Source organism: Cylas formicarius, unplaced genomic scaffold (genome assembly GCF_029955315.1).
Source record: "Cylas formicarius isolate icCylForm1 unplaced genomic scaffold, icCylForm1.1 PGA_scaffold_7__23_contigs__length_41026272, whole genome shotgun sequence".
NCBI classification, from domain to species: domain Eukaryota; kingdom Metazoa; phylum Arthropoda; class Insecta; order Coleoptera; family Brentidae; genus Cylas; species Cylas formicarius.
The window spans coordinates 14,823,609-14,851,159 of record NW_026844352.1 but is presented as its reverse complement, the minus strand read 5'-3'; the positions used below and the strand labels follow the sequence as shown (position 1 = coordinate 14,851,159).

The following is a 27,551-nucleotide window of genomic DNA, read 5'->3' as shown; positions in this document are numbered from 1 at the left end:
AAATTGTGAAAACGGCGAATTATCACAATAAAAATATATAATATTATACACGTAACTTTTGTAGCTGTGTTAACCGTACGGCTGCAAACAGATAGTTAAAATATACATAGCGACCATAGCTTTGCGGGAAGCAAATGAGAATGAATATTGTTCATTTCATTTATTTAAATCTTGTGTGGCATTTCGATTCTATGCGTGCCATACCTGCTTTAAATGTTTTCGTGCACTCTTACATTCATATGTGATCTAACCCACTTTAACTTTTAACAATAACATAAAGAAACTAATTTATGATCACTCTATTAGTCAAAGATAATTTTTATGTATTCATGTTAATGAATTGATATATTCAGTATGTATCATAATATGTTAAGATATAAGTAGCTATGAAATTAGGGACTGGGCTTTGACCTTTTTTAAAATTGTTTCCCAGTACCTTTTTTTGCGCTGTGCTTTTGGTTTACTGGTAATAGATAAATGTAAAGTGCAAAAATAAACATATTATTATTATTTAACGTTTGTGAAAAAAACGTCAAATACAAAAGTTGTTCAAAACTAACTGAAACTATATGCAAGTAATTTTTTTAAATATATGGGGTGTTGCAAAAATCACCCACAGATAAAAGTTATATATTTTTTAATGGCACACCCTGTATATTAATACGCTAAATAAAATCCGCTAAAAATTCTACACATTTCTTGTATAACATGTACTATACCCAAATTCAATAGTTTTTGAGGTATATGCGCTTTGAATATGAAAGCAACATTCAAAAATAAAATAATATTCTAGAACCAAAAAACAAAAGTTTATAACTGACAGTGACAGTTACCAGTTACAGATTTAGCAAAACATATTCGTTCAAGATAAAGAAAACCTTAGGCCTACCACAAAATTAACGACCAGGCATCGAAAGAAAGGGTTGAGTTTTGCCATGAAATGATGCTTATTTCAAAAATGTTTTAACCAGTGGTATTATAAATCAAAAAACAGGAGACAGTGGGTTACAATAAATCCTCGAATGCCAAACTGTCAGTGTGTAGTGTGCTCTTTTAAACAGGATAATAGAAGAAACAAAGAAATGAGGACTGATTTCATCGACGTTACTTTAAACCAGAACCATATGGATGAGCTCCTATTGGAACATCTAACGAACCATGTCTTTCAAGAAGACGGCGCTCCCACTTATTGTGTAGTATTTGTTAAAGACTATTTAAATCAAAGGTTTAATGAATGGATTGTAAAAGATGGAACAATGAAATGGCCAAATGGATGCAATTTTATGGGTATGGGATGGTGTAAAGGCAAATACCATCGAAAACAGAGCGCATCTTAAAAAACCTGATTAGAACAGAAGTTCAAATTCTAAACGAAGAATATTCTCAATCTATCACCGTCGCTTTAGAAAGATTAGAGAACATACATCAGATATATTGAAAAAAATTAGGGACCAGTTGAACAATTTTCCATTTGTAATAATTTAGATTGGTATAATATAAGTTCTAGATTATTTTTTCATGTTGAATTGAGGTATATTATATAGGTATTAGGATATAATATTATACGAAATGTTCTTTTCTTTCTGGCTAGGTTCTATGCTGTTGAAATTTTTCATAGATTCGTTGAAAGTTTTTTGGTAAAAAAAAACGTATGGGGGTTAATTACACATAGTTTTGTTTTTTGATGATGACCTACTTCCCAGCCACCTAAGATATCAATTATAAATTCTTGAATGTTATTATTTTATTTTTGAACGTTGCGTTTATGTTCATTAAAAAATAACTTTTATCTGTGCGTGATTTCTACAACACCCTGTATATATAAAAATATATCTTGCAAATAGCTTCCTATTTTTGAACAATTTTGGTATTGGACGTTTTTTCCTAAACGTTAAATACAAAATTTGTAAATGATCACCCGCTACATACTCACACACAATACGAAATTCTTACGCTGATTTGAAATACTTAATGTCAATTAGCACCAAAGCTTGTGTGTTTATTAGCTATTTACAGGAAAAAGTATTAAATTGAGCACCTAGAAAAATTTTAACTCTTATATTTATCAAAAACTATGTACTGGCTTTGTCTGCTAGCTAAGGCGAGATCAATTTTGCCCGACTGTCCGACACTTGCTCCAGCTTACGATACCTAAATGCGATTAAAACCTTGCAAAACAACAAGCCCGCCACCAAACCTAGGAAAAAACTGGTCAGCACCGCCCCCAGCAGCACCACAAAGTAGTCGTCTTGTGGTCGGAAGTGTATTAAGAAACTATCAGAACAGTTTTTAGAGGATTCTTCAGAAGACATATCATCTAAATATTGATCTTCGTATACCGTGTCTTCTTGGGCACGTATTTTTGTCAACGCTTTCCGATCCTCGTCCACCATGGCTCTGATTTCTTTATAGTTACTGAGGTCTCTGTCCACCACGTTGTCCCTGCACTTGTCGGGGATATCATTCCCGAATATATCGTCGAAAACTCCTCCGTTCGAGCACTGATACGGTTCCGACACGTCGACGAAATTCTTGCTGGCCAGCAGCTTGAACGCGCGCCAATTCTCACAGCTGCACTCCCACGAATTATACGACAGCTTCATGAAAAACGAGTTGGGCTCGAACGTCTTGAATGCGTCGAACGTGATACTCTTCAGATTGTTCTGTTGGAGCAAAAGGAGCTTCAAGTTCGGTAGGTGGGTCAGAGAGTCGTCGGGAACGTTGACGATCTTCGCGTTTGCCACAGCCAGAACCTCCAAGCTTTTCGATCGGATCTTCGGCATGTCGCCGCTAAAGTAATTTCCAGACAGGTCGAGCAGTACCATGCTTTCCAGCGGCTCTATTATAAACTCACTCACGTCGTTGAGCAGGTTCTGGCCTAAGTATAACTCTTGCAGGCTTTCTAATTCTGTGAACGCGTAGCTTTCGATGCCAACGATCTCGGAATTGTTTAGGTAGATTTCTTTCACGTCGGCGTTCTTGTCGAAACTGAAGTGGTCGGCGTCGATGTAGGCCAGGTTGTTTCCCGAAAGGTCGACGATCAAAGGACTCCAGTCCAATTGATTTAAATCCGGAACGAAATCAAGCCGTTTGTCGATGCACAGTAGGGACGTGTCCGTGCAATTACAGGACGTCGGACATGAAGCGTGCGTCGCGGAGATCCACACCATCACCAAGAATAACCTCATCGCGAACCAGAGTCGAACGACAGACTAACGGTCTGTCTCCCGATTGCGCAAATATTGACTAAATATTTAACAGGAGTCTTTTAAACCGTTTACTCGTTCAAATGATCCTTGGCAGTCGATAAGAAAACGATATCGCGCCTTACCTTATTATTTGGGCTCGCACAGACTCGTGGTAATCAGATACTCCGGTTAATCTTATCAAATAAAATATTTTATCAATAGTGTTTACCTTTCGGATTTGTTTATTGGCAACTTGAGCCCTCTCTTATCTTGCTATATTTTTGTGTGGAGTTGCGAGCGAGCGATTCTTGCAGTTCATATATCAAGTCGAAAATGCTATGCTCTACATGTAGTTAACCTTCATTGAAGATTGTTCTTGAAAATGGCTAGCCTTTCTGAATTTCGATTATTAGTAAAATTGCGCTTTCTAAAAATGAGAAAATTATTACTCTCAATGCTCTTCGCCACCAAAACTCAATATTCAAAGTTGTCAATATTAAATATATGTTGAATATAATTGGAGTTTACAGTCAACAATGTACCAACTTATGTACGAAGGTATAAACATGGCCGCATCAGATCACCAAAAAGAAGTACAAGAAGAGAATAAACTTTAAAAAAAGAGTTATCAGATCAGAAGAATCATACTTACTTATATTTATAAAAAGAAATACCTATCTACCTCTCTCTGCTCAGTTCCTCAGTCATGAGGGTCGTCACCTTTTTGGAATGCCTTTATTCAACCTTTATAGTGTCTCCTTCCACATTTCTCCGCCTGGTGAAACGATATGTGAAGGGATTGTGACTTGTTTGATTTTGTCAGACTATCTCATACTCTCTATCTCTACTTCATCATCACTATAAGCCTTTCTATACTGTCATCTCGTCTTCTAGCTACGTGTCCAAAAGATTGCAACACTGGTGGTTACTGGTTACTGATTAGTTCTCGTCGCGGTCCAGGGAATTCTAAGCAATCTCCAGTAGTACCACGTTACAATGATGTCATTATATTTGCGTTCTTTGGCACTAACCGTCCACGATTCTGAGCGGCATGAGAAGATTGGAAAGACCAGATTAATTTTAGTATTTTTGGTTATATATGAGTTTTTCCATTTTTTGCTAAGTCTCAGAATCGCACTTTTGGTCTTGGTTATTCTTCCACCATTTACCCACGTTGTTATTATTATTTCAAGAGTCCTGTTTATGATATTAGGCTTATCCACTGTCACTTTTTTTTTGTTCGATTTCATTCCACCCATGGGTGGTCCTTATTATTTCTCTGGAATCCAACGATTTTGGTTCATCTGACAACTAGGAACAAATTAAGTTGTATTGTAAATGGTAGATTCTTTTAAATAATAATATTTATTATAATTTAGGTATTTTTATATTAATCTTACTTCTATATAAGTTTTTTTTACTTGATCTTAGTTATAATCATGTTCAATTATTATTCTAATAAACTTCTAGTAAAGCACCTGTCAAATTGTTCTATTGTGTGCAAATTAGTACGACCCTAAAAACTCCCATTTATTGCTGTTTAAAGACCTCTATCAATGCAAATTTACATTTAGTACTCTTGCTTGCTATAGATAGATTCCATTAGAGTAAATTGCGAAAAAACTGAAGAGAAGAAAGTCGCAGACATTAACTTCATACTTTTAAGTGCAAGTCAATTATATTTCAGGAAAAGGACGCCCTGTTTTGTTTTGTGGAAAAGCTGCAAAGTGTGAAAAATCGTTCTATTTTTCTCTGGATTTCAAATCTATTTTTATATTCTTTGCGTTCTCGATATAGCTGACAATGTGTCAATGTCAATGTGAAATTTGAAAAGATGAAACCGTTGTCAAATGTGGCAGAACTACCTTATGGAAGTGTTTTCGATTTTAAAAAATTGACAAAAGACAAGTTTTAATGGAATCTTTTAGAATTCGGAAATGGCGACTGGAATATCTAGAAAAAATTAGGATTTCCAGAGAACAACAAAGGCCAATTATTTACTTGGATGAAACCTGGTTCGACACTTATGATACTCCGGAAAAGTGTTGGGTTGACTCAACTGATAAGGGTAAAACAAACGCGCCATCAAAAAGAGGTAAAAGAATAACTATTTTGCATGCTGGCTCTAAAGATGGTTGGATTCCAAATGGACTTTCTCTGTCTGCGAAAAAGATTAAACATTCTTCTCTGGATTACCATGAAGACACCACCGCTGATTTATTTGAAAGTTGGTTTAAAAACAAACTGGTTTCAAACATTCCTCCTAATATCGTAATTGTAATGGACAATGCAAGTTATCACAGTAGACAGTTGACTAAAACCCCTTCCTTATATGACACAAAAGCAATAATCCAAAACTACATGTATAATAACAACATTTATTTTCACGAAGATTATACCAAAAAGCAATTAATTGAGGTTCTACAAAGCTTGAACCTACAAAAGGAATACGTCTGTGATAACTCTGCAATAAATCTAGGGCATACAGTTTTAAGGCTTCCACCTTACCACTGTGAAACAAAACCCAAATAATTAAATTCTAAGCAAAGTACTGACCTGCTCGGCCATATTTCATTCTTACAGCTTGCCCGCGTCTTTTCTTAACTCGTATCAGTTAGTCACTTTCTTATATCTATGAACTGACCATACAAGTCAATCCCTAAAAAAAATTGCTTTAACTATTTTCCGAATTTCTCGGCATTTTTTCACTAATCCGCAACTTACCGGTTTGGAAATTTTCACCAATATGCATCATTTCGGACGCACTGTATACAAAGGTAACAGCTTACTTATTACTAGTGTATTACTATTACAACGAACAGGTTTTCCCAAGTAGTCTTTTATTACGGAGTTCAAATTACACTCTAAAATTGGTCGCCTTTGACGAAGGCTTGCCTCCCTATCTTTAAAATTGAAGTAAAGCAAAGCTTTAGATAAAATAAATACGATAATACGATTATATTCGCAAAAATATGATAATCCGTTGCAAAGGCGCCGTCGCGTTCAATTACGTCGATTTGTCAGGTGTTTTATACATCCAATCACGGAGTAATGGATACCCGGTAGTGATTTAAAGTGATTAATACAACATATAACGAAATTGCCGCAATTTGTAAAAACAGTTATTCATATAGCGTCATGTAAGTAGGATTTGGTTCAAATTATAAATTTGGAGTAAAGAGGACAAAATTGTTTTTAAAATACTAAACTAAACAACTACTTAGTAAAAAACTGCGTTTTTAATTTTCCATTTTGGGAAATGAGTAAATAATGCGCAATATGAGTAACAAACATTTTTTTCCTTATTTGTAAACACACATTGTTGTTTAACAGCAATAAACCTTTGTTTGGTATGGGTAAATATTCTAAATGTAGCAAATTTAACATTTTATTAGTTGACCATGACTACTTAATCACTTGGAAGATATTTTATCAAACTAACCAAAACTATGCAAAGCAGTCTTCAAAAACTTCGTGGTTATCTCCGTCATTAAAGGAATAATGAGGGATAGAAGTAGACGAACCTAGGAAAAGTGAAGCCAAGCCAGAGGCGTCGTACAATCTATTTCCAGTAATATAGGGAACTTGCTCAAAAAAAAATCGTTTAAAAACAATTAAAACCGTAAGTTCAGTTAATGCTCATAAACGAATGTAGTATTTAGTTTTATGTTAGGAGAAAATTTTGTTTAAATTTGCTCGATTTGGTGTTTGGTGGTTCTATGAAAGGCTGCAAATGATTGATGCGGATTTTATAAAAGGACAATCAGACAATTTACCTAAAGTTGATATATTTATCACTGCACCATACATTAAAAAATCGAAGGATTTTTCCGAAGCTAAAGTTCGTAGTGTAAAAGATAGGAAGTAAGTGTTGTAGAATTTATTTAGAGTCCGAACAAATAGAAAGGTAAAACTAAGTTATTTATTTATAAAAGTAAAATATTAGAATAGCGATAATCGATATCGAAATAAGGGTCCCACTACTGGCTTGGGCCTGATGAAAACGATAAGTATAATTATTAATATGTACCGCCATTCTTAAGGTGAGTTTATAGGTGCAGAGATTTAATTTAACATTTAATTTAATTTTAAAAGTTCGATAATTGAAATTTGACGGTGGCGTTTATTCAAAAATTTAATTTAAGATTTAACGAACTTCTTAATGACTAATGACCAACTTTTAACTTTGTGGTTAAATTTAATTTAACTTCACGTTACCAGTTTTATCAACATTAATTATTAAAATATTAGTGTTATTTTATTATTATTTTATGCAAATATTTTAGAAGCATTACTCTCGCTTGTCCCAAAGTTTTATAAGCAAACAAATGTACAATGTACAATGTTTTGCTTTTACTATATGCATTGAATCTATTTTATAGTATTTTTCAAGCAAATCGAGCATCGTCAGGTAATCCCAGATATAACCAGGCCTATTTTGCAACTTCATTAGTGTAGAAAGTAAACATATATCTTTAAATCTATTTTTCTTTTCATCAGAAAATTATTCACTCACTTCACTGTGACTACTACTACGAGCTTCACTAAGTGTTAACAGAAAGTGACTGTCACCATCATTTTCATTGAAATGATTTTCACTACTTTTTACATTTAAAGGCACTGTCGTACGTATTTTTTAGAAGATTGGTTTCTTGTTTATTCGTGATATCTTCGGTATACCATTTAAGTAGAGACAAGCTAACCTTAACTCTCAAATTTAATTTACATGCTTTCCTTCTAAACGTTACAAGCCTGTGCGCTTGTATGAAAACATCGTTTTTTAACGAAACACTTGTTTATGACAAAGTAGCATCACCATGTCCATGTCCCTTATTGGTTAGGTCGCTTTGAGGACTGGCACTAGTTTGATAATGTTGTAGTAGAACAGGAAGCTACTGCTTTATCAACAATATGTTCTTTTTCTGTCTGGATGGTAATTAAAAATGTGAGGAATTACATAAGGTAACATTATTTTTTTACCACCCATTAGTTTAAACTTCCGCAATCTGAAACAATAAAATAACATAGATAATCAATATTTATTAAGTATTAATAATGGTTACCTAACTAATACTTTTACTAGATAATTAGTTACCTATATCTAAATAAAATTAGTATCTAGATATTTTATATTTAGGTAAGTATGCATGTAATAGAAGATGTGTTGTAGGCTTTACTGGCAAAGTTTACCTAACCCTAATTATTTATATTTAGGTATATAGACTTACATTGAAATGTTCTTCACAAACGTGAATGGTTGTACTCTTCGTAGAATAATCCCCTACACTGCTTGCTTTTAGCCACTTTATTAGTCGCTTTTTATCTTCAGGTACCCGAATGAAAATTTTATCTGGATTTTTCATAATGGTACAAAAAGGAACAATAAATTAAACACTTAAAAACCGAGACTAACAATGCAAATTTGGTAAGAAATCAATGAAAAATGCTTGAAAAATATAAAGAAATGGGCAAGTTTATTTACTGTGGGTTTCGCTGCGCTAAAGGTTTATTTATGTTGCATCGTATTTTTTATTCCAATTCTTGTGGTGTACTTATAGCGTCCAAGAAAACTGGGTATATCCTTAACCATACGAACTTTATGATGGAGATCAGTTACCAGGTATTACCAAATTTTCCAGAGAAGTCAGTATAACTACGCAACGCAATATAACTACTGCAAATCTAAAAGCAGATAGTATGTAATGGTTAGGTACATGAAAAACATTTACCTTTTGACCAGATACGAACAGAACCCCAACTTTACAAAATAATATAGGATAACAAGTATAAATTTCCGCCATTCTACAAATCAGATAGCCTATTAGAGGAAAATGGTCACAAAGTCTTTCGGTTACCGCCATGTCATCCCGACTTAAATCCTATAGAGAAAAGTCAAACGAAAATTGGTCAGATCAACCTTTGTCAACATCAGAATCGGATTAAAAATTTAAACTGAACTCGATTTCGATGTACTAAAGTTTACTTATAAAGTTTAAATTGGAATTGGAATAAAATTGATAATTGTAGAAGTAAGATTTTGTGATAGCTTTTTTTCACCTTTTTGGCGGATACTATTTATAAGTAAAGTATATCTATACCCTACTGAAGTTTAAATAAAAATTCCTGTTATGAGATCAATTTATAGTTGCGGTTCAGAATATTTTTATTATTACGCCAAATGTCCCCTATTATTATTATTCTCTTGAAAACAGCTAAAAATAAATTGCTGCATAACTCGTCTTACACATATTATTCCAAAAACAAATATTCGGATGAAATTTGTGAATATTTGCAATAAACAGAAATAAGTACCAAGAAATGAATAAAACACCTTCACCCGCCACTGGCGCGAGTTGCATCCCCAATTTTTAAGCTGTGTGACAACGGCCGTAAGCAAATGCTCGAGCATCGAATTGCACCTGGCTGTATCTTTTCTAGGTTAGTTCTAGTCTAATATATCAGGTAAGTATATTAGTATGTTAGTAGAATTCCTTTTCTCGGCATGGTCTATAGTCTCAATCTTCATGGACCACCGATCGCCAATTTAAAATTTGAAAATTAACTTGCCAGTCCGCATCCGAACTCTTCTTCAAATTTGACACTTTTATTATCAAGGCCATATCCTATACAAGTCCTGGCGCAAGGACCAAAGGTCTACCTACAAACAACGCAATTTAGTCAGTACGATTATCTAAAATTGTCGTTAAAAATCATTATTATTAAATAGGAGCATTAAAATTTTTAAGATGATAAAATCTATATGAGTTTTTAATTTTTGCAAAACAATAAAAAAGTCATGTTTTCGAATTTATCGTTTAACTTATTCCATTGGTTGAGGTACATTCTCTGAAAAACGTTCGGAATCTGGTGAGCGATTATTAAACAGAAAATATACAGGGTGGGTAAAAAAGTAATGTCGATACCAAGTTCCTTTTTTTTAAATGGAACACCATTTCATGTAGCATACCCTATACCTACATATCTCTTACTTTCTACGAGCAAAACAGTAAAAAGTAAACCAGTAGAATTACATTTCTGTCAGTAAAGAAAGTTAGGATGGCGCATCAAAATGAAACCCAGAGAATTGAAATTTTAATTATTATTGGATATGGAACTCAAGAAAAAGTTTGTAATTTGATTAACGCAAAATATTCACAGAGCCCATTACAAGTGAATAAAATTGAGAGAAAATTCATAGGAATAGGGCATGCAAAAAATGGTCTACAGCCAGGTCGTCCAAAAACTAATGAGAACACTAGATTAAACATTTTATTAAAAGTTGAGGATAATCGTCCCCGTGCATCTTTTGATTAGTTAGCCAAGCTTGACGTGTATTAAAAGAAGTATCATCCGTACAGGAGCTGAGCGAAGATAATCCCGACAGCAGACTCCAGTCTTGTGAAACTACGATGGAAATGTGTACTGTTTAGCGATGAAGAAACGTTTTGTTTAAACGGTATGTTAAATAAACAAAATTGTAAGTATTGGAGAACCAATAATTTTCGATGGATGGATGGGTGGACGGGACAAAATTATTGGACCTTAGTTGTTAGATCAAAATTTTATTATGCCAGATAGACAGATTTGGTTTCACATGTATGGTGTTTCGTCCCATTTTGCTCGACGAGTGCGCGAATATTTAAATACGGTATTTCTCGGTCAGTGCAGCATTGAGGTATTACTCTACTGGATTTTTCCTCTGGGTAAAATCAAAAGTGTACAAGAAGAAAACACAATTTAAAATTAGATACAAAATGCGACTAATTAATTAAAATATCCTGAGTAATGTTTGAAACGGTTCTTAAATCGATTAGCATATTGTCAAGAAGTTATTGGTGAGCAGTTTTAACACCGAATAAAATTATTTCTGTGACTTGCCCTCTGTTTCTATACATTTTCTCTCAATTTCACTTATTGTGGATATCGGAATGGGTCTTTCTGGATATTTTGCGTTAAACGAATTACAAACTTCTACTTCAGTTATCTAAACAATAAAATTTCAATTTTCTGAGTTTCATTTATATGCATCATATTCACTCACTTTCTTTGATAACAGAAATCTAATTGTAACAATTTAAAAACTACTGGTAAAGTCTGTTCATAGATATAAGAAAGTGACCAATTGCTTTTGAATGGGATTATCCAAGGGTGGTCATTAACATACAATGCAACAAGATTAAAGTTGCGGAATTTAAATTCAGGTAAAATTGTGGTCCGTAATTGAAAATAATTTTATACCTACCTGTGTTTAATATTCTTTGGTATACTACTTAGTTTAAGTTTATTAGTAATCATTTTTATTTCGTGTGTAATACAGCGTGTGTTTAATCGTGTGCGAATTATGCAAAATATGTTCTATTGTATCTATTCTATTGAGACTAAGGAAGTTATAAACAATGTTTATTTGACTCTTATTGAACGTGGTGCCAGCAAACAAGCATCTTTAGAAGAAACGGCCACATTGACGAAAATTCCAACATCAACTGTATGGAAAATTGTGAATTTCAGCGAGGAAAAAAAGAAGCGATGCTGACATTTTCTCGAAGGTGGATGAAAGTGATCAAGATATAATACGGCGTAAAATTTACCAGGAACAAAGCGTGCCTGCATTATATCTCTGAATTAGGAGGCTTAAAAAAGATGAAAAAGGTGATAAATGTGGCAAAACTTCTTCATGGAAGTCTATTCAACACATGGGTTTTAGACTTAAAAAAATTGACGAAAAGCAAGTTTTAATGGAATCTTTTAGAATTTGGTAATGGCGATTGGAATATCTAGAAAAAATTAGGATTTACAGAGAACAACAAAGGCCAATTATTTACTTGGATGAAACCTGGTTCGACACTTATGATACCCCGGAAAAGGGTTGGGTTGTCTCAACTGATAAGTGTAAAACAAACGCGCCATCAGAAAGAGGTAAAAGAATAACTATTTTGCATACTGGCTTTAAAGATGGTTGGATTCCAAATGGAGTTTCGCTGTCTGCGAAAAATATTAAAGATTCTTCTCTGGATTACCATGAAGACACCACCGCTGATTTATTTGAAAGTAGGTTTAAAAACAAATTAGTTCCAAACATTCCTCCTAATAGCGTCATTGTAATGGACAATGCAATGCAGTAGACAGTTAACCAAAACCCCTTCCTCATGTGACACAAAAGCAACAATCAACATCAACAAGCAAACATCATGTATAACATTTATTTTCACGAAGATTATACCAAAAAGCAATTAATTGAAGTTCTACAAAGCTTGAACCTACAAAAGGAATACGTCTGTGATAATTATGCAAAAAACTAGGGCATACAGTTTTAAGGCTTCCACCTTACCACTGTATATTTAATCCCATTGAATATGTTTGGCACCAACTGAAATCTGCCATTCGTCGTAACAATGTTTTTCCCCGTGTTAACTCCAATGTCCTCAAACTTATAGAAACCGAAGTTTTTAACATCCTTCCACAAAGCAGAGCAGTCCTATATCCATATTGCAAATAATATAGAACAAATAATAATTAGAACAGCAAGTACAACAAGTGCTTTTAAATAACAATATTTTCTTTTTGTTTATTAATTTTTAGATTTAAATGGAAAATATTTATATAATAAATAAATCAAGATTAATATAATTATTACGTATAACAAAATTGTCCAAACACTAGTTCTTGTAGAATATATACGTGATGACATCTTTCCAAGGTTTTCTTTTGCTTCGTCCATTTGGATTTGCAGCTCCTTTATTTCCTTTAGGTTGATCGTGTCCAATGTGAGTTCTGGTGGATCGAAGATTGTTTTTTGTTTATGTAGTAGTGAGAGATTCACTTCCGGTAGACGAGAGTCATCAAATCTCAATCGATTAGGGGTATAGGTTCTTAGTTCAGTTTTTCCAATTTGTACTTTGCAAATTGGGGAGGATTCGATAAGGTGGGATCCAAATAATGGAACAGTATTAATGTCGTCATTACATTGCACTGTTGCTATTATCTTCTTAAGTGTCACAATAATCCATTTTCCATTTTGGATTTTAAAAATTTTTATTTCTTGAAGTTGGATTTTAATTGGTTTACAGTTTGTTATATTAGTCTTGTGAGTTATTATTTCCACTGAACAAGGCGGGTGTTCCTTCATATAGGTAATATGTATATTTTTACACATGAACTCATTTTTTAGTAACTTTACACATTCAGAGTCCATAAATGAGTACATATTTCCACTCAATGCAAGATATGGTTTGATCGATATATTAACGTAATATTGCAGTTCTTGTTCACTATTAACTGGTAGCGGATACAACTGGTAATATTGATAAATTTCTGATTCTAGTAGCGGTAGTTCCAAAATAAATGTTATTATTAGTCCTCTAGAGTAGCTTTTTATTTCTATAATTTTTTCAAAATTTAATATGTTTTCGATTGATAACTCGAACGGCAGTTGATTTTCCTTTAATTCTTTTTTAATGTTTTTAATTTCTTCGAATAGATCAGACGGATCAATTATCGAATTATGTAAAGTGTTTAATTTGGCAAAACTAATTGCGGTTTCAATTTTCTCAAAAATGTTATATATTAAATTATACATAAAGGTAATTTGATTCATTACTACATGTAGTTGGAAATACTCATAGTCATTCGTTTGTTCAGTGGTTATCTTTTTAATTACTTGATCAATTTGTAATATTTTAGATTTAAGGATAAGTTGGTTATGAGAAATGTTTGATATCGAATTTTTAAATGAGTTGATTGTTTTTTCTAACAGTTTTGTTTGATTAATTGAATTGATTCTTAAATTATTTTGGTTTTCTTGCAGTTGTTTGATTTCTACATCGTATTTTTCCGCGTCAGATTGGTCTAAGTTTCCCAGTAATACATTTAATAATAGAACCGATTGGGTTTAATAAGCCTCTTTTACTTCTTATAGATAATGGATTGAGTTGACTAATTTGATTTTCAATGCGTTTTTCTAATGTTACAAGAGGGATGACTGAATTAGAATATTCGTGAAAATAATTAGGATTATTTTTAATCTGACTAATTAATATTTTTACTTGGTTATAGATTACATAGAATTCAGCAACAGCTGGGTTTAAATCAAAAATTTGTATAAAGGAGAAATGGTTGGAGGTTATTTTTGCGGTACCTAGTTTATAAGGAAGGATTCCTGGATAGTTGTTCAGGTTGTGGATTTTTACTTCGTTTGCTCCGATGTTTGCGAGCCATCTGGAACAATGTTCATTATTTTAGTCTCGTTAACGTGAGTTATTTCTTTTTTATTTGTTTTTTTGTTTTCTATTTCAATTTTATTATTATCTAGGATTTTTGTTAATATGAATGGTCCAGAAAATTTTTTGTTTAATTTACTTTTTCGACTTTCGGTGCGCTTATACACTGTTGCGCCAATTTTTAGTTCTATTGGAGTTTTGTTTTTGTTAATTTTATCGATCGTTTTTTGTTTTTTTTTTTAAAGGGAATCATTATGTACCTTTTCGTAAAGAAGCTTAGTATTTGTTTGATGGTTATTTACGTATTCACAATATATTTGAGAAGAAATTAGGTTCATAGGGTCACGTGTATCAGTGTGTCCTAGTGTTAATTCAAAAGGCGTAAAATTAGTATTTGAGTGTATAGTACTGTTATATGCAATGATCGCATAGGGCATAAGTGAAATAATATCGGAATTTTTATCTATTTCCTTCAATAGGCGTGAGTGTTCGATGAGGGTTGAGTGAAAACGTTCGATAGGTGAATTGGATTCGTGATGACTCGGCGTTGTGAAATGGATTTTAATTTTATGTATTTTTAATAAAGAGTCTAGAACGTCATTTTTAAATTCTGTTCCGTTGTCAGAAACAATTTGTTTTGGTATTCCATAGAATGAAAAGAAATGTACTAATTGTTGGCATGCTGAAATCGCAGTTCCAAAATAGGGCAATGCCTGTCCAAACTTAGAGAATTTGTCAATTATAGTTAAGAATTTTTGTCCGCCGGCAATAAAGGTATCGACGTGTATAATTTCAAATGGTTTAGAAGGTGTTTCAGTTAACATTAAAGGTTGATCTGGTGGTTTTCGTTGATATTTTGCTCGTCGGCAAATTTCACATTCGTTAATATATTTTGTAACATCTGACTTTAAGGATTTCCAGTAATAATTATTTTTTAAAAATTTACAAGTTTCTTCTATGCCTCTGTGATTAGTTTTACCTTCATGTTTATATTTAATTAATATATTTCTTTCTTCCGGTTCAACATTATTTATTAATTTTGTGCATTCGATTAGTTTATAATTTTGAAAATGTTGGGCGATTACTTTTTGTACAATTGGTCTTAGTTGTTGAGATAAAAAGTGAATATACGTCTTTTTGTTATTTAAATGTTCTTTGAAGAATTTTGTTAAACTAATTTCTTCTTCTGGAATTGATGCATGTAATATATTATGACCGTCGAAGTTTTTAAAGTTACATTTAACATAAGTAGAATACGGAGATTTCTGAAGTATTATCTGATTTGGTTTGTTGTTAATAATTTCATTTAATATAGGTATTCCTTGTAAAGATTCGTCAGTATTTGTACTGTGTATTGTATTTTCAAAAGCCGGTCTTAAAAGTTTGTTTTCGAGAATGATTATTTTTGGGCTCCTAGGACGTTTATTTTCTATTTCTTCGAGTGTTTTCGAAATTTCATTTGAGTCTAATTTATTCGGATCGAAATCGTTGTCTAGGAATTTGTTAATATCAAGATCAATATCTCCAGGATTATTATAAATAGAGTCGGTTTCTAAAGCATTTAATTTTATTCGTGACAAGGCGTCCGCATTTGTGTTTTGTTTACCATTTTTATAAAGAATTTCGTAATCAAATTCTTCTAGTTTAAGTCTCCATCTCATAAGTTTTGAATTTGGTTCTTTTAGGTTAAATAACCAGACTAATGGTCTGTGGTCCGTAAAAATTTGGAATTTTCTACCGAAAAGATACGGTCTAAAATATTTACAGGCCCATACTATGGCAAGTAATTCTTTTTCCGTTGTAGAGTATTTTTGCTCGGTGTCATTAAGTGTGCGAGACGCATATGCGACTGGGTTATCGTTTGGTGGTGTGCCTTGTGATAATACGGCACCTAACGCGTAATTTGATGCGTCTGTAGTTAACACGAATTGTTTTGAAAAATCTGGATATTTTAATATTGGGGCATTTATTAGTAATTGTTTTAAATGGTTGAAAGCTGTAATAAATTCGGGGCTGTGTTCTACTTTAGATTTTTTCTTTAGACATAAGGTCATTGGTTTTGTGATTTTAGCAAGATCTTTAATGAATCTTCTGTAGTATCCTGCCAATCCTAGAAATGACTTAATTTCTTTTTGTGTTTGGGGGAGAGGAAAATTTTTTACTACTTTTATCTTGTCAGGATTTGGACTAACGCCTTCTTTAGTGATTTTATGACCTAAATACGCTACTTCTTTATGTAGAAATTCTGATTTATCTAATTGAATTTTAAAGTTTGCCTCCCTTAGTCTCTGAAAAATTTTTCTTAATCGATCAATGTGTTCTTGTAGGGATGTGGAAAAAATTATAATATCATCTAAATATACTAAACAGATTTCGTTTTGGAAGCCTCTTAGCACATTATTCATAACACGTTGGAACGTCGAGGGTGAGTTTTTTAATCCGAAAGGCATGCGTTTAAATTCGAAAAGTCCAGTACCAGTAGAAAAGGCTGTCTTTGGGATGTCATCGGGATGCATTTCTATCTGATGAAAACCGTTAGCTAGATCCAGAGTTGAAAAATACTGAGCTTTACCGAGTTTATCAAGAATATCTGAAATATTAGGCAAGGGAAATTTATCATCAATTGTTTTTTCATTAAGTTTCCGGTAATCTATGACAACGCGCCATTTACGTTTATTTGATGCATCTAATTTTTTTGTATGATCCATATAGGACTACTCCATGGGGAATGTGAGGGTTGGATTATATTATTTTTTAGCATTTCGTCTATTTGTCTATTTACTTCGGCTTTATGTATTTCAGGATAACGGTAATTTTTTGTATAAACGGGGGTTTCGTCTGTTAGATTAATTTTGTGTTTAATTTGATTCGTGAAAGATAATGGCACTTTATCGCAATAAAATATGTCTCGATATTCGTAACATAACTTCCTAATTACTTTATATTCTTCTTTATTACAGTGATTCAGTCTTAAATTTTTTAGATTTTCTTTTTGCAGATTGTCGAAATTACTTATTGGATGTTCGATTAAATTTTCATTGTTATCTTCTATTTTTTTTATAAAATTAGTTTCACATTCATTTATTAATTCTACCTCTAGAGGTTTAATAAATTGTATACTAACAGGATTTTCAGATGTGTTAGCAATGGTTGTTAACGCGAATGAATCGACAATTTTTACTAAAGCTTCGGGCATTTCAGCATTTACAAATTTTTCGTATTTTAAGATTCCTATACCATTTTGTTCTGTCACGGGTATTTTAACTTTATGTGTTGTTCTTGGTTGAATAATAATTTCATCGAATTTAACTTTGGATTCGTCAAAATTTTTATTTATTTTTGGATCCGCTGGGGTGTTTTTAATATTATGTTGGTAATACAGTGGAATTATTACATTCGGTGTTTCCAGTGTAGACTCGCTAATATTTATTTTTGATTTTATTTGTTTCAAAAGATCTACTCCTATAAGTCCATCAAATTTTGGGGAAAAGTTAAAAAGATAGAATTTATGTTGTTGATCAGGACAATTAAAAGAAGGAAATAATGGTATTGTCATTACTTCATTATGAACAGATGTTGCATGAGCTGACATTACTGAAAAATTTTCAATATTTATAAAGTCTGGGTAATATTTGTAAGCTAACTGTGGATTTATAAAACTTTTCGCGCTACCTGTGTCTAATAGAAATTGAGCATCAACTTCAGGAAAATAAACTATTGGTAAATCAGAATGATTATAATTATTAACATATATTGAAGTGTAGTTTTGGGGAAAATTTTGCGTTAAGTTTGGTTGCTTGTATTCGGAGTTTTCTGAAAATTTCCGTCCTGTTCATTATAACAGTAGTTATTTTCGTCTAATTGATGTATTTGATCGGAAAATTCTTGTGTATCATAATTTGTGTCGTAGGTGTATTGTTCTTCAAGGATGGGATTCGTGATAATAAAAATCATAAGGATTTTCACTTTCAAAATTTGATATTTCGTTGTTTGAATTAGCTTGGGGGGTTGCGGATTGATTGTCAATCTCTTTTGCTAGATAGTAATTTTTATTTGGTTGAATTTGATTTATACGGGTATTGCCTGATGAAGTATCCATAGGTTCAGGTTTGTTAAATTTTGGGGTTGGATTTTGGTTATATTGATTAAACATCGGTCTTGTAATTGGATGCATAGGTCTTTGCATAAATGGGTAAGGTCTTGGATTAAATTGATGTCTTTGGATCATCGGGTTAATTCTTTGAATATTCGGGAAGTTTTGTCTTTGATTATTTTGGAAATTTGGTCTTGGAATATTCTGAAAATAAGGTCTTGTTTGGAAATTATTTTGAAATCTCGGGGGGTTAAAATTATTAAAACTTGGTCGAATTGTTGGCGGTTGAAATGGGCTAGTAAAATTTTGTGGAGCTAATGGGTAATTAACTAATTGAAGATTCACCGTATCCGGCATTGTGTTTAAATTAATGTCAGAATCGGAATCGGAATCAGATGATGTATTAAAATTATCGACAGAAGCTACTCTAGGTTTTAACTCTAATGTTTCAAAACGAGAAATTAATCTTTCCAGTTTGAATCAGAAAAATATTTACAAAAGAAAAACTTACATTAACAGTGAGAGAACGACGATTTTCATTCCTGGTTGTTTCGTTTCTTAATCTAGTTTTCCAATAGGATGAGCGATGCTTGTCTCTTCCCTGGGCTACGTATGAAATTCGGACGATTTTTGTTCCTTATTTCGCACCAATAGGGTTGTGGACGATGCTTGTTCCTTCCCCTGGCCAATTGAGCACTTTGCACCCACTTGAACAGTTTTTTGTGTTGTTCGGATTTCGCGAATAAACTCTTGAGAGAGACCAAACAGTGTCGATTTTGGAATGCTTGTTTCACGGAAATCCTACCGGCTGCGCCAGTTTTCGTCGTGGAAAACGAATTTGATTTTTTAAAAAACTTTATTCAAGCGAGATGACAAAAAAGCTAGCGATGTGGTTCGCACCGTGGTTTTATATAGACAAATTGCTGACACTTTGAGAAACAAGTAATATAATATGTATGAGAACCTTTACTCAGCAGTTTACAGTATCAAAGCGTTTATAACTATGCTACGTGAAATTTGACGCGGAATTGTATTTTAGACAAAATCGCGTACCTTTTAAAAAACGGACTTGGTATCAACATTTACGTTTGTAACACACTCTGTATGCTTTCTATTTACTGCAAAAAATGCGCAAGAAAAAATTGTGGTGGACGTGTGCCGACCATTTTTCTTGAAATCCAATCCTGATTTTTAAATGAATTGGTTCCATATATTTTCTCAGTATACTATACCATAAGATATAACCGACCAAACTACTCCAAAATATTGTAAATTAAGAGTCTTATTTTACATCGTATCACGAATATTCTTAATTAAGACTAGCCTTTTGCTTAAATACAACGCTTTCAACGTGGTATGCCAAATTAGTTTTTGACAGAAAAGACGCCAAGACTGTCTTATCTTAAGCCTAAATCAAAAAACACTGTAATTTAGTGTTTGTCTTTTTTAAATATATTTTTAATTTTTTATTATTTACTTCACTTTTGATGGTAGTTTATTATACAAACACAGGTTTGACCTTTTTTTTTGGTATTTAGTACACTTAAATCTCTTTTTGCAGAGGGAGTCAATTGACATAATTTTCAATCTTTTAAAGATAGGCTTACAATGTTCTAGATAACCTGCACACGCTAAATTCGAACTACCTTCTTTTGAGGTTTAAAAACCCGATTAGCTGCAGAAAACTTACCCTACTGAACAACACCGTTAGGTATGAATAAAAGAGATGTAATGTAATGTAATGTAATCATTAATGTTTCCATAGCGATTAATTTTTTTAATTCGCGAACTAGAAAAATACTAGATGACAGTGTTTTACACAACGAATTGCCCAGCCCAAACTATTATCTATTGTGATCCACACTAGCACCCATCACCAAGCCATTATTTGTTGAGAACACCAGGTGTGTTGTTGGAGAAGCATAACTCAGCACTATCTTCTACTTGTTTTATATGCTCTATTGACATAAACTGACCATAAGAGTTCGATATACAGGGATCCTCTACACCTGTGTCATAATAAGTATTATCATATGTTTGTTAAAATATTATCAATACAAGTAGGGTTGCGGTAGTAACCCTTGTGCTGTTATGTATTGTAACTTCAATGCTAAAGCTTTCCAAAATATACAAAAACTCAGACAAACCGCCAGACCTGCAAAAGTTAATGTTAAAATCACCATGAAATTAATTTTTTAAATTACGTACAGTACCAACCGAAATTGGGTAAAAAATGGCTGCAAATTTCCTAAACAAGATCGAAAAACACAAATAACCACAATATGATGAGAGACGATCTCAAGCGCACAGAATTCCGCGCCGATCTCTATGCAATATCTATAGTCGGTACGATTTGTGATAGCATAATCGGCAATAAAATGCCAGACAGACTAATATAATTGTTCATATTTCAAGAGATGTTCTTTCGCCCTAAATGTCTATGTGATCAATGCAACACAGCCGTCACTAACGATCACGATTATATTACTAGAGTACTAGAGTACTAGAGTAAGAGTACTAGAGTACTAGAGTACTAGAGTAAGAGTACCAGAGTACTAGAGTAAGAGAGACAGAATTAGTTCTACTTGGAATTATTTGATTAGTTCGCCCATACTCAGATATGGATTCATGCATTTCCTATGTAATAATAGACCAGGGTCTTCCTTAATGATATGCGACTATTTAACAAGGTGAATCTACATGTAAAATTATGATAATTTTTTAAATAAGTGTATTAAATTAAGTGTATTCTCTTTTTCCCAGTTTTCTTTTATTATATTTTCTGTATGCGTTACACAATTCGGCAATCTATGGCACGCGTTCAGCTAGGCGGCACAATTTAGGTTATTTGGTGGAACGGCAAAGTAACTAACAATTATGACAAATTTTCAGCAGTTTTCATTTTTTTTTAAATGTTTATATTTTGCGCCGCCCAGAAATTCAAAAAATTCCGTCTCTAAAATGCCATCAAAATGCCATTCAATTCCTGTACGCACATCCTTAAAAAATAATAAAAAAAAATTGCATAAAAATCAAAATTATACCGCCCCCCTTCCAATGGCGGCACGTACTGTAGTCTTGAAGACCAAAATTTAAAAAAGTCGCACATTCTGAAACGGCTGCCGACGGCTGGACTATGCCATGGAAAATCGTACCGACTATACCAATAACTACAGGCCTGCACTTCACCTCCGACGGGAGTACATGCACAAGCCACCATGTATATTTTTGGATCTAAAAATATACAGGTTCGAATATTACTATTAATTATCCAGTGTTCACTAAAACAGGGAATGTCGCAATTATTGTTGATTTCTAAAAATACGTTAAGATCAATCATTTTCATCATCATACGGGGGCACTTGACGAGTTTCCGATCTAAAAATGATTTTCGTCAATTTTGTTTTTATTTTTCTACGTAGTCTCTTTGTAACGCTATACATTTCTCGTAACGATGCTCCCATCTCTCTAACTGGTCCAAATAGTACCCAGCGTTTTTCTCCCCAAAATAAATGTGATAAAGGTGATTGACGAAAATCTTTGTCCTCCGAGCTCAATTTTCAGGCGAGGAACAAAAAGAAGTCGCGGGTGGCCCGATCTGATGAGCAAGGTGGATGGTCAAGCAGTTCAAACCGTAATTCGTGAATTTTCGGTAAGGCAACTGCTGAGGTATGAGAGGCGCGTTGTCTTGGTGAAACAGATTTTTTTTGAGAGTTCACTTCTACATAAAACTTAGGAAAAAGGCACAAGTAAATTGCAGGTTGATACAAAAGTAAGAACTAAAAGTAACAGCCTAGGCTGCAATCTCACAAGCTAAGGAGAGAAAAATAAATAGCTAATGTAAGCTATGTTATCTTATGCTTGCTTGAATCTGATTACTAAACCCACCTTCAGTAGCGAAAAATTGCAAATGCTTATTCTCATTGGCCAGTCGGGCAGCCTTTGCGATGAATGTATTACGTCCATAGTTGGTACGAAACAAAAAATATGCTATTTAGACGCGTTATTCGTATTGGTGCCAAAAACCCAATTTTTGACAGAATGGAGGGAGAAAAACACAACTGAAATTAATAAATTTGAAAAGCAACATCATCAGGACGAGCTTTAAGCATTTTCAAATCTAATGAGTTTTCAAGGGCCACATAATCGAAGGTAGCCAAGTCGACACCCAACTTAAAAGCTATATTTTTTTTTCGGGCGTATAATGGTGTGTCCAATTTTCATCTACAATACCTAATCGGCGCCAAAACTCTTGGTCTAACGTGAGTAAACGTATCACCCAACGCACAGACAGCCTAAATCTTTATATGACGAACTTGTTTTTCGGTCATTTTCATAACTTGTGCTATTTCTCCCACTTTAATTTTGCGGTCGATTAACGCCATTTGCAGTATTATCGTCGGTAGTTACAGTTTTTGGATGCCCCGAACTCAAACGACTCTCGATTAAAAACCACTCGTCCAAAATGGCTGAAACTTTGGTGAGTAAGCATCAAGAGGTGCGCAACGACGATCAATAGTTGGTGCCGCCATCTTCAGAACGAATCGGAATCTTTTCAAGTGACCCTCGTATTTTGAATATTATTTTATTACGTCCAAAGAAAAAAATGCGCAGACAATAGCATCGCTCCCCACCGAAAAAACATTAATCCGGCCGTTTCTATATCTCCCTATCTAGAATACGAAACGCAATCCCACGTATTCGACGCCACTTTCACGATCAAAACCAGCTCGCGACAGTATCGGCGGCGTGCTGGTTAATTTCGAAAAAAATGCGGGACGCCAAATGAAAGTGAACTGCAACTATAATTTGCGATGCGATATGTCGTTCGATAGGATCATTACTGGGAGAAGTTAAAGAAGAATGGCTACCGCGCAGGAGTATTACGTCAACGGTTCGAAATGTGACGGGTTGGATATGCCAACGTTCCGGGAATACCTTGCCGGTAAGCTCAGTTACTGACTTATTTGGTTTAGTCGAAAATTAAAACCATACCGCAAATAATATGTTGCGGATCCACTCATTTTTTTTTAATAGTTTGTGTGGAGCGATAGAGATTTTTCGTTTTTGATTTGCTTCGATTGTCTTAATTTTTGCGGGAGATGCGGTTACTTTAAAACACGGGTTGTGGTTCTGGTTTCCGCTACGGCTTACGTTTAAAATCGACGCATTTTCCAAAATGCAATTTATATATGGAAAGAAAGACTTCTGGGTATAAAAATGGAAATTTTTTTGGAGGTCAGACCCATTAACAGCAAATCAAGTATGTGTGCGATAACGTGGTCCAGTCTTCGTTGTGGAATGATTATTAAAGTTAACTAGCAAGGTGCGTTTTAGTTATTAAAAACTGGATTCAACATTTTTGCTCTTAATAACAACCACAAAAAGTTAAATATGTCAATAAATTCCCCGTTTTCGAGAAACAAGAAAATTGAATAATGTAAATTCATAAGTTTTATAAGAACAGTATCACTGAGTGTTCGAAGTGTTTTCGGTTTGCGGAGTGATATGCATATATATATATATATATATATATATATATATATATATATATATATATATATATATATATATATATATATATATATATATATATATATATATATATATATATTCCGGGATACCATCCGTTCGTTTTTGAACTCCGACAAGAATCGTGGAGACGTTTCGTGTTGTTTTGCGAAAATGTATCCAAAAATTAACGGGCGTAGAAAAATCATAGTATGCAACACGTTCGGTAAACTTTTTAAGTCACTTGTTAAACACTGGATCAACTGCGCTCCTTATTGGTCTTTGAAAATTCGCTTTGATTTTCAAAAGGCCCTATATAAATATATGTAATGGATTGACTTCGGAGCGATTCGCTGTACATCGTACAACCCCTCTACTGCCGATCTAAATACGGAATCTTTCGTTCTGATTGTTTGTTTCATTTCAATTCATTTCAATATCTTCCAAAAGCAATTCGATTTCATTTTATATCACTATAATAGTACCTACAATTTTATTATATATCATGACACACCAAACATGAAAAGAGGTTCATCCTTGAATTATAACCAGTTAATGTTTCCTAAGGTTTTCTGTAGCATGTAGTGGTTTGACCGCAGTTCCAGTGAATTGTTTAGATGAGTAGCCAAGAGAGTAAGATTAGCCATGATGATACCCAATCTCCGCTAGGAATGGCACCAGAAGAAGAAGAAGAAGATTTGGCCATAAGTATGGTACAAAATATAAACACGCATACTGTACATAGGCAGATATATTTTTTTAGTTCCAAATACTACAAAAAAAATTATAAAATCTTTAAAATCAGACAAGACAAGAGAGACAACATACAATTTTACAAGTTCTGACAGAAAAAAATGTATCGTTGTATAAAAATGTCTTAAGGTGTTTTTCGAATTTTTCAATTTGAAAAATTGGTTAATTGATTAAAATATTCATGACTATGTTTCTGAATACAGAATTTGTTTTTTCTTGTGGTATATTTTTGAAATGCTCCGTCCACTTTAAACATCGTATTGTTCTTGTGAATGTTACGGTCAGTATTTTGTGTTTTTTAAATGTTCCCTTAGTTGTAGTTCTATGCCAAGCCAACCGACGTCGCTGACCTATCCCCAGACAAGAATATTATAGACAATTGAGAGTTTTTTTTAAAGAACTTGAAGTAACTAAATGTTTATTAAGTTCAAAAAAACACAGAAAAATCCATAATATTTCGTGCTCAGTTTCTAATTTTTCTGTAACAGTCAGTTTTTAATAGTTATGAGTACTATAAGAAGTGCAAAACAATAAGCAATAAAACTTTATCTGTACAACGCTAATCTAACGTTCATCAACATTATTTATCTTTACCATTTACGATATTCATTATTAAGCCATTGTCGCATATGCCGAAAGCACCTAACACGCAAATCCTTTCCCAATATTTGTTTTGATATTTATAATGTTGCGCAGAAAACAGGTTCTATCATTTAATAATGATTAATAAAAATAAATTGGATTGTAAGGTTATATGGAGCACGCCAGTTCCGTTAACTAACCGATACATAGACATTTCAATAGTTTGAAAAGATGGCAACAACAAAAACGTTTCGACAAAAAAAATTCTGCATATTCGCTTTCTTAATGTAAAAGGCAATTCTGCATGTTTTACCAATTACCTACCAACGTATTGAAAATAACTGGTTTTAAGCTAAAGCAGACTTTCACCAATCAAAACCCGGCTAAATTCAACGATTTTCACCAAGTAACCTAAATATTGAATATAAATATAGGGTGATACACCTTTAATAAATAAATACATTTGCAGTGATGCCGCTTTTTCGACACAGTACCCTTAACTTCGATATTTTAGGTGGAATACCGTGTATATTATTGGCTTTTTCGTTCCGCCATTAATTTCCGATTATTTTTATGTGCCTTTAGTGGTTTTCGAGAAATTATTTTTCCTATTTGTTGCTCAAAATATAGGGTCCAATTAAATCTTTATTACAGCCAATTTGAATTCATGGAAAGCTGGCTATAGTTGGCGAATGTCTCATGAGAACAAAAATAAGGAAAATTATATTTTTTCAAATTCAACTATTTAGATGATATGATTTTAGATGAGATGATTAAAGACGAATAAAAGCAAGGTAAATTCAATTGAGAGTTTTCAAAATATTAATAACAGAGGGATATTTTTACTCGAATGAGGCCTTGATATATTTTTTTTATTTTTTAGTGATTTAGAGACAACAAACTTGACGAATAACTGCATTAATTATGGACTAAAACCGAAATCAATATGAGATTTACTAAAACCTGTAACGTCTAACGAACAGAACATAATAATATTTTAACGCTTATCCCCAGGCTTCCACTACAATTGCAGGAAAATAATCCTTCGTAAACGTAAACAAATTTACGTCCTTAAATAGGACGATGGTCAATTCAATTTTGTGATACGGTTCTAATCCTTAGCCAAGAAGATCCTATTTTAAAGATATTATCCGGACAAAGACCGATCAAAACCCGAATGGCCTACCAAGAAAAATGTTCAATGTTTTTTGTCTTCTCAAAAACGATAAAAATAAGTTTGCTTATGCAAATTTTACGATCGGTGGTAAGAACTGTTGTTACAAGAATATCTCACATGTTAATTTCAACTGGATGGGACACCGCCTCATTACAGTGAGTAAATAACAGCGGAGTTGCGCCCGCGAGATCACCCGATCTTACATCTTTCGATTTTTATTTGTAGGGTAATTTACAAAGAAACGAGAACGAAACAGCTGTAAAAACTGTGAAAACAGTTGCAATCAAGAAACAAGGCGTGAGATAAAGAGCGTCTCAACTGTTTCTATGTTTTATTTTCTACCATGTACATATTTCTTATTATCTACTAAATGCTATTTTGTAGTATGTTCAAACATCTTTTCGTTCATTGGTTGTGAATCAGAATACATTTCATTAAACTTTCCCCATGTTCTTGCTTTATTTTGCCACACTGCTGGTGGGAAATAAACAAATTCATCAAAACTTTATATGTCGCTGATAAACAATGTGGTTTTACCGTCCTTATTCCTTTTATATATAAGAAAATTAATACAAAGCTCTAAGTGGGATTTTGGTTCAATTATAATATGGTCCCCCACTTATAACCAATATAATCAATATGTGGGAAAGGACGGTATTTAGGTTCAACAGCACCATATCTCACTAGGTTTGAAGAGTTGCCCTTGACTGTGCGTCGTAACTTACAGTGTCTATTGTTTCTCCACAAACTCAACAACTCAACAAGATTATCCTTATCCTTAAATATGTTCCAATTACAATCGTAGAAGTGCATCTGTTACAAAACTTGCGCAATCTGTATCGTTGGCCTTTTCAGCTTTAGTTTTTTGTTTTAATTTTGTTAGCATCAGTTTTAGTTTTCCTTTTTACATCACCAACTTGATTTACTAGTTTAAATTTCTTTTTATTGGACTATTGACACCGCATTGCACATTGTGAGCGCCCTTGCGTATTACAGAGTGGATTTGTCTACATAAAATTATTGCGCGAGAC

The 27,551-nt window shown here is 33.3% G+C and overlaps 2 protein-coding genes across 4 annotated transcripts in view; one reads left to right on the top strand and one right to left on the bottom strand.

Moving 5' to 3' along the window:
- Positions 1 to 28: 28 nt before the first annotated feature.
- On the bottom strand, positions 29 to 6,087 carry LOC132704649 (TLR4 interactor with leucine rich repeats-like). 2 transcript variants are annotated; one of them, XM_060674788.1, is made up of 4 exons: positions 5,913 to 6,087; positions 5,745 to 5,847; positions 3,841 to 4,499; positions 29 to 3,615 (listed from the first exon to the last, which is right to left on the bottom strand). In XM_060674788.1, exon 4 carries the CDS (start codon positions 3,186 to 3,188, stop codon positions 2,097 to 2,099), a length of 1,092 nt encoding a protein of 363 aa, XP_060530771.1. In that variant the 5' UTR covers positions 3,189 to 3,615; positions 3,841 to 4,499; positions 5,745 to 5,847; positions 5,913 to 6,087; the 3' UTR covers positions 29 to 2,096. The 2 variants fall into 2 exon arrangements, with proteins under 2 accessions (XP_060530771.1, XP_060530772.1); XM_060674789.1 differs by having other exon boundaries at positions 3,871 to 4,499.
- A 137-nt stretch (positions 6,088 to 6,224) lies between these two features.
- The window catches only part of LOC132705228 (organic solute transporter subunit alpha), a 29,128-nt gene continuing 7,801 nt past the window's right edge, over positions 6,225 to 27,551 (top strand). Inside the window, exon 1 of one of the 2 annotated variants that reach the window (XM_060675700.1) lies at positions 6,225 to 6,328. Coding sequence is in view for 1 of the 2 variants with exons in the window: in XM_060675699.1 (XP_060531682.1) it covers positions 23,361 to 23,442 (82 nt within the window). In the remaining variant the exon portion in view is untranslated. Of the gene's footprint in view, positions 6,329 to 23,174; positions 23,443 to 27,551 lie in introns of those variants that run through there. The other variant, XM_060675699.1, reaches the window with a different exon arrangement.